Genomic DNA, 13,774 nt, shown 5'->3' with positions numbered 1-13,774 from the left:
GTAGTGTGGCGGAAAGGTGATGTAATTTTCTGTAGTTTGCCTGGACTGGGCCTCGCATGCAGCAGGGAATGAGCTGAAGCCTTCTGAATCAGGGCCCATGTTCCATAAGAGAAAGGTCTTTACTGTCCACCAACGTTCAATGAACCGCCAACGCGATCCAGACGGGATGCAGCTCACCCCAAAAATACCCTACAATAAATGCACGCAGCACGATCTCAGCCGTGCAATGACCATCGAACGGTCCAGACGCCTTCGTTGTCTCCATTTTGACATTACTATCTTTATTTTATTTCTTTTTTGGATGGAGGAGTACTAATAACCTTCCAATTAAAGCTTTCGTATCCGACGCGGACGATCCTGCCCGCCTGGCGAGACGACCCTCTGTGACGCTCTCGGAGGGTGGGCCCCACATTGACACCCCCTTAACCCCACCCCTCTATCTCGGAGCCCCCTCGCAGAACCAGTAACCCGCACTGCGCCCACTCCGATCTCCCCAATCCCCTCCAAATCCCTCGCCGGAACCCTAGCCCCGCGCCGCCGCCATGCCTCCGCGCCGCTCTAAGGGAGGGGCCGGGGGCAAACCCGACGCCGAGCCCGTAGACGAAACCGTGGAGACCGCGGTCGACGCCATGTCCGAAGACGAGGCCGACGACGACAACTCCAAGGAGGAGTCCGCTGAGAGCGGAGCTGAGGATACGGACGGCGAGGACTCCAAGGAGGAAGCCGCCGAGACCAAGGCCGAGGAGATGGAGCATCAAGAGGAAGCCGCCGAGACCAAGGCCGAGGAGACGGTCGCCGAACCTGAAGCCAATGGTGCAGATGCGGAGACCAAAGTCGAGGCGGCGGAGGCCAAGGTCGAAGCGGAAGCCGCCGAGAGCGACTCTGAGCGCGAGGCGGATGCCGGGGAAGCCGATCCAGAAGCGGAAGCAGAGGAAACCGACGGCGAGAATGACAAGCAAGCCGCTCGGGCCGACGGCGAGAGTGGAGAGGAAGCTGCTGGGTCTGGTGGCGAGGATGAAGAAGAAGCCGCCGGCACAGACGGCGACAACGCCGCTGAGGTTGGTGGCGAGAAAGTAGATGCGGATTCTGAAGCCGAAGGTGAGGGTACTGACGCCGAGCCTGATGCTCGGGAGGAATCTCCTCCTCCCTCCCCTCCAGCCCGCAGCCGCCGCCGCAAGCGAGTGGTCAAACCCGACCCGCCTACTGAGGATGACGAGGAAGAGGAGACCCCTCTGCCTCCACGTCGGCGCCGACGTCGCAAAGCAGGAGAACGTGGTGACTCTCCACCGCCACTGCCGGACAACCTCCGGTGCCGCAGAAGTGATGGTAAGAAGTGGCGCTGCTCAGCTCGTGCACTCCCCACTGTCAGCTTTTGCGAGTACCACTATGCCAAGGCTAGCAAGGGCAAGAAACCACCAGCCGATGGGGAGGTCCTTGCCGTGGCCCTCCAACGGCAAAAGAAGAACAAGAGAAAGGGAAGAAGGCGCTTAAATCTGGCGCCAGAATCACCAAAGGCCACAAGGGATCTCCCGAATGGATTGATGACAATCTCACCGGGGAGCAGTGGGGCGGTAGGCTCTCCTGTGACAACAAAGGTTGGAGTGGATATTCCCGCACCACTTCGGCGGTGCTACCGTTCCAAGAATGCTGAGCCAGTGCCTGTTGGCCCTGTGAAGGTCACCCAGCTAATCATTCAATATTCTTGACTGATAGTTTGATTTGCATTGTGTAATTTTGTGCTGAACCTGTTCTTATTGCTGATTTTTGTGTGGATCTAGGTCGTTCCTCATGCAATGAGTAAAGCAAAGGCAGCACAGATGTCATGCCACCGTTGTGGGTTGAAGAAGGTTGCACGTGTTGTCAAGTGCAAGAACTGTGAAAACAAGTACTTCTGCAACAGCTGCATCAATAAATGGTTAGGTTTTCATCCTTTGTCAGTGTTTTTATTTGCCTGCTTAGTTGCCTTGCTGAATTAATGACTTTATATGCATGCTTTCAACTATGATAACTTGGCTATCCTGATTTGTAACTACTCCATCTATCACATAATATAAGATGTTATTACAGCCGATATACTCACATATTGGTTGTAATAACATCTTATATTATGGGAAGGAGGGAGTAGAAGAATGACTGGTCGAGGTTTAGGTTTGCATCATATGTGGTGATTTATTGGATGCAGAAGAGTTGGGATTGAGAGGAACATAAATTTGCTTGAGGTTATGAATTATTTTCTGCCGTAGGTTTTGCATGCTAATACCGTTTGATAAATGATAACCGAGGAAAAGTTGTTGCAAACATTTGGTTGAGTAACCTCCCATTTTTACTCAAATCCTGAATTACAGTAATGCACTGTAGTCTATTTGTGATACGATCTGCATGATAAAAAACGCTCATATTTGGTTTTGTTCTATGAAATATCAGATACTGTTTGGGCTCCAGCTGATTAATGTATCATTTGGATATTTGATTAGTAGTGTCAACAGCAATAAAATGAAATATGCTTTTATTTTCCCAAATCCAACATATTGTTGATATAGCTTGGAGCTTTCGTTTCTTAGTTCTCACATTTGTGATAGTACTGTGAGGATTTAAGTTGGAATTTCTCATTTGCCCTTTATGACCTAATTTTCTTTTTGAAAAAAATATGGATAAATAGTTGTAGTTTTAGATAGTCCATTGTACTTTTAGAGGGCGAGTATGGTACCCCCTGTAAAGAGTTTTGCAGTTTGTTCCTACCATTTTGTATTTCTAGGAGTCAAGATGCATCATCATTATTATTACTAGTAGCTTTATTTCTCTTATTTTATTTGCAAAGTTGGTTATCTGGGCAAAAAGCTATTTACTTTTTGTGGTCGACAAATCCAATGAGCTGAAATCACCGCTGAGTTTTATAGCGTTCCAGTAAGGTGGCACACATGCTTGTTTTCTGACCTTAGGAGTCAGGACTTCCACTTGGCCCTTACTCGATCTCAGTCTATGGATTGTATATATGCTCAGAACATTTCTTTATGTTTGATCAATTGCATTTCCAGATCAATGCAGCATTTATTTTATGGATATGTTTAAGAATTAAGTGTTATTCTGTTTGATGATGGAATGATAGAGAATTTCTCTTAATAAAGCTGCTTACTTGCTAAAAGTTCTAGATTGACTGACAACCAGTGTTGTGCTAGGCTGCGTTGAATCTGAATGCATGGTTTGAACTAGTTTGATTCAGTTGCTCATGTGCTCATGTGTACACTGTAGGTATTCTGGGATGTCCAGGAATGATATAAAGATAAAATGCCCGGTTTGCCGTGGCTGCTGTGATTGCAAAAAGTGCACCCTTGGTCAGACCAAGGGAGGTATGCGGAAGGTTGGTTTTTTACTATATAACTGCATGGTGACTAATGTAGTGATATCCACTTGTTATTTGTTTAATACTTTAATTTCATGTTTATGCTTTGAATCTTCAGGAATCACCAGCTGGTCAAGGGAAACTAATCAGGATCAAAATCTGCAATCACCAATTTTACAAGCTTTTACCGTTGAAACTTGACCAGGAACAGCTTGATGAATTGGAAATAGAAGCTAAAATACAAGGTTTGTTAGTAGTGCAATTCTTTCTTAGCAAGTATTGCATGTTCATTACTAAAGAATTGTCCTACTTTTAATTAGGAACAAAGTTATCCAATATCCGTGTCCAGGTAGCTGAAGACGACCAGAGCGGGTCACTGTACTGGTAAGCTCTTACATATGAGCTAGTAGTTTGAATGCCACTCTGAACAAATTCCGTCCTCAGCTTACAATTATCATTTATATGCATTTAATACTTTGCTCTTGAAATATATGAACAGTTACATGCTTGTTTGGTCATCTGTATGTTCTCTATAGCCTTAGGCCTCCTTGGTTTCATAGGATAGGTATATCATGGGAATAGGAAAATCATAGAATTGAAATGGCATGTATCTCAATTCCTATAGGGAAAGAGATTTCATTTGATACATAGGATACAAACTTTTTTTCCATTAGGTCTAGGCTAAGGCCTCCTTCGACTTGTAGGAATTTATAGGATAGGATTTTTATAGAAAATTTTCCTTTAGAGCCATTTGATTTGTATGAATAAAATCCTATTTCTATAAAGGAATTATCCCTGTTCTCCATGCTCCAAAGGGAAATAAACATTAGCCTAGACTCAATGGAAAAAATCCTATGATGTGAACCAAAGGACATCTCTTTTCCTATACCTATTCATAGGATTTGAGATGCATGACATCTCATTTCCTACAAGTTTCCTATTCCTGTGATATTTCTATCCTATGAACCAAAAGAGGCCTAATGTTTTCTGCCTTTGAAATGTGAAGGATTGGTTCCTATCCTACATAGGAATAGGAATGCATTCCTACAAACCAAAGGGCCCCAAAGGATTTTTCCTAGAAAATTCCTATCCTTTAAAATTCATACAAAATTCCTGTAAACCAAAGGAGGCAGTACTAAATTGTGTTTTTGTTGTTGTAATTTTTACCTATTCATGTAAGTTGGTGGTGAATGTCAGTTTGCGGCACACCTCTTCCTTCCTGGCCTCTCTCTACCCAAGTGCTGTCTTTCTTTTATAAAAAGTTTAGGCCTGGCAGGCATTGTTTATAAGGCGTCCCGCTTTGGATGCTTAGCAGCAAGGCGCCCTGGCAGCGCCTTACAATCATGTCCACTTTAGGCGCTTAGGTGTTTGCCTTAGGCGTCGCTTAGGCGTCAGGGTGGTTGATGCTAGCCTTAGGCGTCGCTTAGGCGTCAGGGTGGTTGATGCTAGCCTTAGGCTGCCTTACCGTCTTATAAATAATGCTGGCAGGTGGACCAAATAACGTCGTAAGCATGAAAAAAATCCTCCTTGTAGTGTATGCAATGATTATATCTAATACTCCTTTCGATCCATATTACTTGTTGCTCAAGCGGATGTATCTAGCACTGAAATACGTCTAGATACATCTGTTTGAGTGACAGGTAATATGGATCGGAGGGAGTAAAATGTAAGGGCTGATATGAATAATAATTGGCCTAAAGGACAATATTTGCTGTCTTAAGCATGAATACGTATGCTATTGGAAAAAGTAGCAACACATAGCTTAGCTTGTGTATGGCTAATAGATTGTCCTGTTCGCCTTCAATTTTGTGGAATGTTCTAGATAACCCCCCCCCCCCCCCCCCCCTCCATGGTCTTTCACGTTGAAGCATCTTAAAGAGAGAACCTTTATTTTCTCAACAAATCAAAGTACCTCTTGTACTTATGAAAAAAAGATATTTTTAGTGTATGCAATGATCATGGTAATATTTAATAAAATCTAAGGATTGAGATGAATAATATTACCTACAGATTTTTTTTTTGCTGCAGTCCATTACGTTGTTCTGATGGCTTACCTTTTTGAACTGTTTCATAAGTTATGGTGTGCTCCCCTGCTTTTCTTTCACATTCAAGGATCTTTAAGAGAAATCTTTGTTGTTTTGTATTTTGTACTTTTGGCTTGTTTCTATGTATTCCACTATGCCTATTTTGTATGGAGCACTATGCAGCTTTTTAGTTTGTTTCTTAATATTTGCTGTTATTATATGCATTTTCTCATCTGATCCGAGATTTTTTTTGTGTAATAGTAATAACTGTAAGCTGTCCGCGCACCAAGTCTTGAGAAGTTGCCCAAGATGCCCCTTTAAGCTGTGCCTAAGTTGCTGTCAGAAGATACGTGAAGGGAATATGTCAGGCAGCACCCCTGAAGATAAATTTACACAACGACTGTTGCAGCAAGAGTCAGCCCATGAGGATGGCAGCATAAGTTGCCCCTCCATTGAGTTGGGTGGCTGTGGCGACTCTCTGCTAAACTTGATATATACAACCCCGTCCGACGACCAGTCGGAGGAACTCAGCTCAGGAGACGAGCTAGGTGCTCCAGGCAATGACTCTGGAGTTAAAGATGCACAAGCTCATTCCTCGCCTTTAGCTGAGAGTAATGGCAGCCTTGCCAGATTATCCGGTGGTCAGCAGGAATCCATGTCCACATAATCTCTGGTGATTTTGCAGCAGATACCCACCCATGCATCCTTGGGGTGCGAGATGGGATATGGTCTGAGGTGGGTAGAGGTTAGAATGGCTTGTTTAGTGTGATTATCGGCTGATTTTAGGTCTGTGACCTACCTGGGGATATTCTCGAGTAATTGTTTGGTGTTTGTTCATCTTTGATTTAGACATTATGTTTGTTGTCAGTGTAAATAGGGTATGACTATTTATCATCCATGAGTCGGAAGCTTGTATCGGTTCGGTCGCACTGTGGTTAATTTAGAAAACTGTCTGTACTCTATCGGCTATTGCAGTGTTCCAGAAAGTGAGGGATTCTATTGGATTAGTCGTCTGAAATAAAAGTGACTTGGGTAGTTACATTGAATTGGATCTGCATATCCTGATTTCCGGCCCTGTTATTGATATGTAGTGTCTCTATATTCGTGTTTCGTGATTCCTTGAGCTAAGCGAACATGAATTGTGCGTGCAGCGCAAGGCCGCTACAGTTCTACCTACACCCACTAGGTACCGCGAATGTTCATATAGAATGGTTGAGTGGGGTTGTGGAAATTGCTGTTGGGGCTCGGCTTTTGGAATAAAAATAAACTTTTCAATTTTTAAAATTCTGAAAAAAATGTGTACACACATTGCACTACACTACATATCCAAAACAATAAGGTATGCATTAAGGATGCTATCTGAGTCTATCCACCTGGCGATTCTTACTGTGGCAAGATTAAAAAGAAAAGAAAGAAGCAAGAGAAAGGGTATCTACCGTTCCGAGATAGTACTTGCGTTGGTAAAACTTTCCTATTCTGTTTCTTCTCCACGCACGCGACCTCTTCTCTTTCTTTCACCTCTGACCTCTCCCATACACCACGCGACCTCGAGCTCTACAGCCAGCTGTGAAGGACCTCGCGCCTGAGTGCTGCGCCCAGGCCCACAAAGCCGGCCATCTGGGTGAGGCCGTGCAGGGCAGGGATTGGGAAGGAGAGACATTAGCTCTAGCCAGATCGGCCGCCCATGTCTTCATGACGCCGGCCTCCCTCGTGGTCCTTCATTACCTCACACTTCGAGCTCCACTGCTGCCCTCTCCTTTCATCTCCTCTTCGCCACCACGTGGATGGGGACGGTACCCTCAATCACCACCACCGTCGACGGCGTGCTCTACATCCCTCATCGACCCTTCGAGTCGCCCTCCCCTCGGGTCTGACCGGCTTGGTTCTAGCGGTGGCACAAGCTCCAGCCGTGCAATGGGAAGTGAAGCAAGGTGGACACATACAGATCAATCAGCAACTCCTTGTCGTGTGGCTACATCGCCGGCGGTGGTCGGCCGAGTTCAGCTTGCTGGTGAGTTCAATCCAACCCATCCTCTCTCTCTCTCCATTATTCGGTGATTAATGCACCTAAGCAGGATGTTGTATCTTATATAAATAGTATCCTGTAGACTTTGGAAACTTTAACCATCTAAAGTTGAAAATAATTGCAGCTTCTGTGGTAGTTAGCAGTGTGTATCAGTTTTTCTGGGTGCAAATCTTTGTCCTGGCGTGTACAAATATAGATACTCCTATTTATTTGTATTGAGCTTAGTTGCATTTATAGTGTTGGAGCTTCTTTTATTTGCATCAGTAGTGAATCCTGTGTTTCGTGCAGTTCATACAAGATACTAAGTATTTTTCAGTTTTACCTCATTCCTTCTTATTAAACCACAACAGTACTACTATGAACTTGCACGTACCAATGCTTCATATTGTTGTACTCTGAATCTAACGAACTAACATCATGTAGTACAGACAAGAAAGTGAAAGGGGCGCTTACCTACCTGGCACCGCCGAGCTTTCACCGCCAATGGAGGTGATTGTCTGCTCTCGGTTTCATGGTGCCAATGAAGGTAATTGTCGCTGCAATGAAATTCTTTCTACTGAACGACCTTCTTGTTGTTCCTCTTCCTTCTGACATAATGTGACCTGTTCTTGCAGGTGGGTGTGAAGTAAGCACACAGTTGTTCATCGTTGCTGGATAGGTTCTTCTTGGTCATCTTCTTTTGTTGAGGCCTGACGTTACAATCGCGTTAAGGTACGTCTCCTGATGCGAACATCTATGGTTGTGGCTTCTTGTTCTTGTTCGTTTGGTTGGTTTTATTGTGTGCATGAGTTAGCGCCCGTCAGGTGCTTGTGCTTATGTCATAGGAGCAATGATTCATAATTCAGGGAAACCCATCTGAATGTTTCATAGATATTTGGTCAAAGATCAACTAATATATGAGCTCATAAATTAGAGGCAAAGAAATGCTTATACTCATTTTTCGAACAGATACTAACAAAACATTGGTAAGGTGAATGAATTATAACCTTGGAGGTGAATAATAAAAAGAAAGGAAAACGCGAGCCTCCGCCGATGTGGTGCTAGCCACCACCACCGAGCCCTAGCAGCAAAGGGAGTGGTGGCTTATTCCACGGCGCATCTCCACGCGTGCAGCAGCGACCCCGGGAGGAGCTCAAGCCGCAACGATGGTCCACCGCGCCGGCGCCGTCGTCGGTGAGTCCCCGATCCAATCCATGATCTCTCTCTCTCTCTCTCTCTCTCTCTCTCTCTCTCTCTCTCTCTCTCTCTCTCTCTCTCTCTCTCTCTCTCTCTCTCTCTCTCAGAGGGCAGCTGCGGACCCCAAGGTGCGGTGCCGCACCCTACCTGTCGTACAGTCTAATCTCTCCCCCCTTGCCTCCTACCCTCTCTCTTCAGCTCCTCTATTTATTTGCACAAATTCTTTTTTGTCTATGCCTAGAAGGTGTTTGATGAAAGTTCAGCAACATCCAAGCATGCTCACCTCCAGTTCGCCAACAACCAGAATTGAAAGAAAATGAGAACATCGAGTGTGCACTACTGATGCCATCATGGAAAACTCACTGCTCTTGTTTAATTTTATTTATGTAGTCAACATTTTGGTCAAATGATTCTCACGTGTTAACAAATTGTACTCACATAAAACTGAGTATTGGTCTAAGGAGCTGGAGGCAAAACAAGAATTAATGTTCCTTTATTTACTTAGAGCTTATGTTCAGATCATTGACATTTGCATATCCCCTATTTGTAGCATCATTTTGTGTCTCGTGTTATGCATGTAATTAAGTGCAGTCGTGCCTTCTTATAATGCCTTGCACTTTCGGGTGTGTGGATGTCAATGTCTACTATTTATCAATCACCCATCAAAGAAAGATCATATGATTTTTCTACAGCCCTGATTTTACCTTAGCTAAGATTATATAACCATCAACTTGATCAAGATTGCTCGTGTGTGTTATCTTATGTTCTGTTTCAAAGGTCGAATACCCATACGCCATCGAAGTTAGTGTGTGATGTGCCTACTTCTATTAGGAAAGTAGAGAGGATGTGATTGTTTTATTTTTCTAAAATTGGTAATGTGGCAACTAGCATGGCTTCTGCTATGTTGATTTAGATCTTGCTTGGGTACTGGTTACCTTAAGTAATGCTCCCTCCGTCCTAAAATAAGTGTCGTGTCTTTAGTTCAAATTTATTAAAATTTAAACTAAAGCCACGACACTTATTTTGGGACGGAGGGAGTAGTTGAAATACATTGCAGAGAGTAAACAGAGCATGCGTATAAAGGTTGGTTAGGTCAACTTTGTTATTAATTTACACAGAATTGAACTTGTTGATATGGTGATAGGGTCTGCCGTGTACATGGTTGTTGATTAAATTTTTGTATAAACTTCTTCCAATATGTTCTATTATAAACTCACTAATTTATCTGTTAGACCGGCAGTGGAGGAGCAGCGGCGGCCAACGGCAGATCGGCGTGTCATGGGAGCAGACACGGCGGCTGTCACGGGCAGAGCAGAGCGAAGTTGGCATGGCGGCTAGGCGGCTGTCCGGACTGGATCCCGCCATCACCACCAGCCCGCCTCGTTTGTCCGTGTCCATCTCGGCGAAACCAAGGGTCTGCCTTGTGTCCTGCGAGGTGACACTCCACCGCCACCGCTCTGCTGCTTCCGCCCTACACTTCGCTCCCTCCGGTGCCATCCTCACCTCCGACAAAAAGGACCTCTTGGACGTCATTGCACATGCTGGCCTCTTCCGACCCCGTGGCCACCGTGATCAGGTTTGGATATGGTTTCATGCCTCTTTATGACCCCATTCATCGCCGTGGCCCAATAACTCTAATTTGGGGATTGCTTGCTGCAGGTAATTGATTTTGTGTTCCTGGATTCGGGTAAGAAGCTAGTGACCTGCTCCAAGGACAAGGTTATCTGGGTTTGGGACCTCGACACATAACACTGCCTTCAAATTGTAAGGTGTCCATCACATCAAGATATGGTCGATGGATGTTGATTCTAGCGAGAAGTTTTTGGTGTCTGTCTCGGCCGATCAAGAGCTGTGGGTGTTCAAAATCAGGCAATCAGCTGAACAGGGTGAAGATTGGAACAAATGGGATGCACTTCACCATTGATCTATTGTGATTCCTTTTCCCCTTTAATAACGTGTACGTATAGGGTAGTCAAGCGCCACAGGATATCAACTTTTGTTGTGGATAAGAGTGGGATGATCAATCGGATTGCCGGGGTAGTACAACATTGAGTCATTGGCAGTTGGGCTCAACAAGGACAAGGCGTTGTTCACCATAGGGGTATTAGGAACAGAGAAAATACTCACACAAGGCATGGAGCAGCTACAAACTTGTTAATGTTATACAGGTCAGCATTTTCTTCTTCCAGTATCCCGTCAATATTAAAAATGTTTGCTAACCAATAGTCATCACAGTATCTGATATTCGTAGTTTTATATATCAATTGACAGGTTGATGATTTGCCAAAGGAATTTTATTGCAAATTCCTGTAGGCCTGAAAATGCACACTATCATAACAGAGTAATGTGCAAGTACACAATGTCATAGTAGAAAAATAGAATTTTGACTGATTATTTAACATCACTGTGTCTGTGAGCTTTCCTTTAAATTTGTGCCTTTTGATTTACCCCTGCTATTGTATAAGTATGTGTAGGTTGATTTTGCTTATTGTGTGTTTTATACAGCGAGCAGCTTCCCTTGCGCCGTCATCCATCCACCAACAAGTCCATGACCATGCATCAGGTCATAAAAAAATTCAAAAATTATTTCTTATCAATATGTTTCAAATATGCTTCAGTTCTAAATTTGTTCCCTTTTCCCTTCATTTTTCCAAGAACTGTACTGTTTGGCATTAGTAGATACTTCTACTAAGGGACAGATATGTATGATAGGTTCATTTCACTTTTTTTGAGGGGGGGGGGGGGGGGGGGGGGGGAGAGATCTCACTTCATGTGTATTAGTCCTTGCCGCATGTGTGCTTTATTGTGCAAAATTGTTCCCTTTTGGGTAGATGAAAGTGCAGATTCCACCAAAGGAAGATTTAGTAGGCTTTATGTTATCAATTTATTTTTGTTACATGTTGCTAAAAGTAAATGAAACGAATTTCTTTCTGTTTTGGTTTAGAAATATTTAATTTCGGGAGGAGAAAGGTCATACAAGGATGAGAATGGGACACCATATTATAGCGACGTGGTGATTTTATTCAGTTTAGTCAGAGGACATACATACGTACAAGTAGTTCCCTAAGGCGAAGGCCTTCCATTTGCTGTTGCTGGCCATGTAAAATAGCATGAACCTGAACCTAACTGCGATTGGATGTCTAAACTGAATTGTTGCATTCCTAGACATGGAAATGTGGATCAGTTTTAGTTCTGAAGAATCTGCATACTTCTGGTCCTATGTAATTCCAATTTATTTAGACAAGCATGCCAAAAGTGTTGAAACCCAAGTTAGGGTTCAAATTCGTGGGGTTGTGCTTGCTGCTAAACTGATCCTGGACTTTCTGTTGGCTATATTATAATTAGCAAATGGAAGTGGAGAGATAAAGCATAAATACTTGATAAACTTTTTTTGTTGGGGCGGGGGATGGTTTAGTCCATAGTTAAAAAAGGCGCGCCTAAGCGAGCGCTTAACCGCGCCTAGGCTCTAGGCGTTGACAAAACGCATTGCGCATAACTACGCTTAATCTGTGCATAACTGCGCATAGGTTGCAAAACGCACAATTAACGCCTAGCGCTTTTTTGAACTATGGTTTAGGCACTTCATGCATTGTTGGTGTTGCAGACTTTTGCACTGCTACTAAATGTCCTATATGTTATTCTTTAGTAGGGATATTGGCATAGAGATACCGCAATAATAAAAACGAGAATCCTCATTACTCACATATATATTACTATGTCCTTTTGTTTCCATTGAAACCTATTTTGTTTATTCTTTTAGTTCCAAGGCAAAATTCTCTGATTTTTAGTAATTCACATTTAACAAGACATGTGAATGGAGGATGGGAGGCATTTAGATGCAAGTCAGAAACTTCTTCTGCTAGCTTATTTTAAGTTTATTATTTCCTTGCTCCCCTTTTCATTGTAGAGAATGAAAAGCATCTTTCACGCTGCCAACGGGATCTGGACCAAGAAGAGGATCAGGAGGACGAATACAGTGGACACTACTACTCAGCAAGATACAGTTCAAACCCTGTATCCTCCTGATTGATCTCCCTTCGCCCCTGTTTAAGAATCATGTTTCACCCATTCAGGTAAATCTAGCTGAAACATTTTACGAACTCTACAAGTTGAAAGTTCATACTTTTAGACGATTATACCATTTTGGAGGTGTGTGTGTCAGTTCGCCGATTATTGACACCTCATTCTATGTATTTTAGTGTTGTCTTCAGAATTATAGACACCTCATTCTATAAGGAGGCCGCCACCAAGAAGAGCGAGGTTGTGTCAATGGACTCAGGTGCGTGCACTCGTTAGTGGTTTCAGTCTCATAATTTTTTCTTTCCAGTTGAAGAACGTGCGGTGGATATCTGTTACTCCATTCTGTCTTTCCTGGTCTGTACATTTTGAGAAGATTGCATACATTGTATTGATGTGTCTTTTGTGTGAAACTTTGACTTATTGGTCAACAATATATGAGTTATACGTCATCAAAAATATATCATTGGAAAGTTCATTGAAATATGCATCCAATGGCATACTCTTTGTGGCGTATAACTCACATTTTGTTGGTAAAATCAATGCTCAAAGTTATTTTCGGTCACAAAACATTGATAAAACTATAAATCACATTTTAATTCTTGTTGCGATTACACCTATTAGTTGCAGTTCATAAGCTGTGTTGACTTGACTGCTGATTTCTTTTCTTCTATTATTTTCCTTTATGAACCTGGTGGCCAGCGACAAGTTGTAGAAAGAAACAAGGCTTATGTTAGGCAAAGTTGATTAGGTTGTACTACACACCGAGTGCCTCCATAAGAATCTGATAAAATGCCATAAAAGGTGAGATTGGGCATAGTCTTGATATAGTTTCGTTAAAAGATATTCCATTGATTTTTTGGGTTTGGACATACTTATGATTGTTTTCTTCTAACTGCATCTTAATATATGCTTTTGTAGACTGTTCTAGATAAGATGATGGCTATCAATGTGAGCGACTGTGCTTTTATGTCCAGAAAATGCTCACTAATAAAATCTGGAATGTCTTATGTTTCTCATCTTTTCTCTTCATTTGTATGGTTAAAGTTTGGCTTCAAACCAACAAATAGTTAATATTAAATTAAGCTATTTTCCCGCTCCCCTCTTCAGTTGGCAAACCCATCAAGGAATTGTTGTAATGAATATATTTTATATGGTTACATCCACAACAGGAAGAGATCTTAAATGCTA

The 13,774-nt window shown here is 43.0% G+C and overlaps 2 protein-coding genes across 7 annotated transcripts; both read left to right on the top strand.

Annotated features, from left to right (window-relative positions):
* The first annotated feature begins 428 nt into the window (after window positions 1–428).
* LOC125536711 (E3 ubiquitin-protein ligase JMJ24) lies at window positions 429–6,410 on the top strand. Its single transcript, XM_048699953.2, has 6 exons — window positions 429–1,676; window positions 1,779–1,915; window positions 3,250–3,358; window positions 3,459–3,585; window positions 3,661–3,724; window positions 5,626–6,410. Exons 1-6 carry the CDS (start codon window positions 543–545, stop codon window positions 6,029–6,031), a joined length of 1,977 nt encoding a protein of 658 aa, XP_048555910.2. The 5' UTR covers window positions 429–542; the 3' UTR covers window positions 6,032–6,410.
* A 1,491-nt stretch (window positions 6,411–7,901) lies between these two features.
* Window positions 7,902–13,774, top strand: LOC125536712 (uncharacterized). 6 transcript variants are annotated; one of them, XR_015616048.1, is made up of 9 exons: window positions 7,902–7,916; window positions 8,005–8,563; window positions 9,807–10,142; window positions 10,226–10,734; window positions 10,838–11,129; window positions 12,474–12,639; window positions 12,766–12,845; window positions 13,286–13,387; window positions 13,505–13,774. XR_015616048.1 is itself a non-coding variant. In XM_087543575.1 (9 exons), exons 1-3 carry the CDS (start codon window positions 8,536–8,538, stop codon window positions 10,313–10,315), a joined length of 462 nt encoding a protein of 153 aa, XP_087399701.1. In that variant the 5' UTR covers window positions 8,341–8,535; the 3' UTR covers window positions 10,316–10,734; window positions 10,838–10,907; window positions 11,072–11,129; window positions 12,474–12,639; window positions 12,766–12,845; window positions 13,286–13,387; window positions 13,505–13,774. The 6 variants fall into 6 exon arrangements, 5 of the variants coding, with proteins under 5 accessions (XP_087399701.1, XP_087399700.1, XP_087399699.1 ...); XM_087543575.1 differs by lacking the exon at window positions 7,902–7,916 and having other exon boundaries at window positions 8,341–8,563; window positions 9,799–10,142; window positions 10,838–10,907; window positions 11,072–11,129; XM_087543574.1 differs by lacking the exon at window positions 7,902–7,916 and having other exon boundaries at window positions 8,341–8,563; window positions 9,799–10,142; window positions 10,838–10,972; window positions 11,072–11,129.

Source organism: Triticum urartu, chromosome 2A (assembly GCF_056163025.1).
Source record: "Triticum urartu cultivar PI428250 chromosome 2A, HENAU_Tu73, whole genome shotgun sequence".
Lineage (NCBI taxonomy): Eukaryota > Viridiplantae > Streptophyta > Magnoliopsida > Poales > Poaceae > Triticum > Triticum urartu.
The sequence above is the reverse complement of the archived record's forward strand: the minus strand, read 5'-3'. Positions and strand labels throughout refer to the sequence as shown.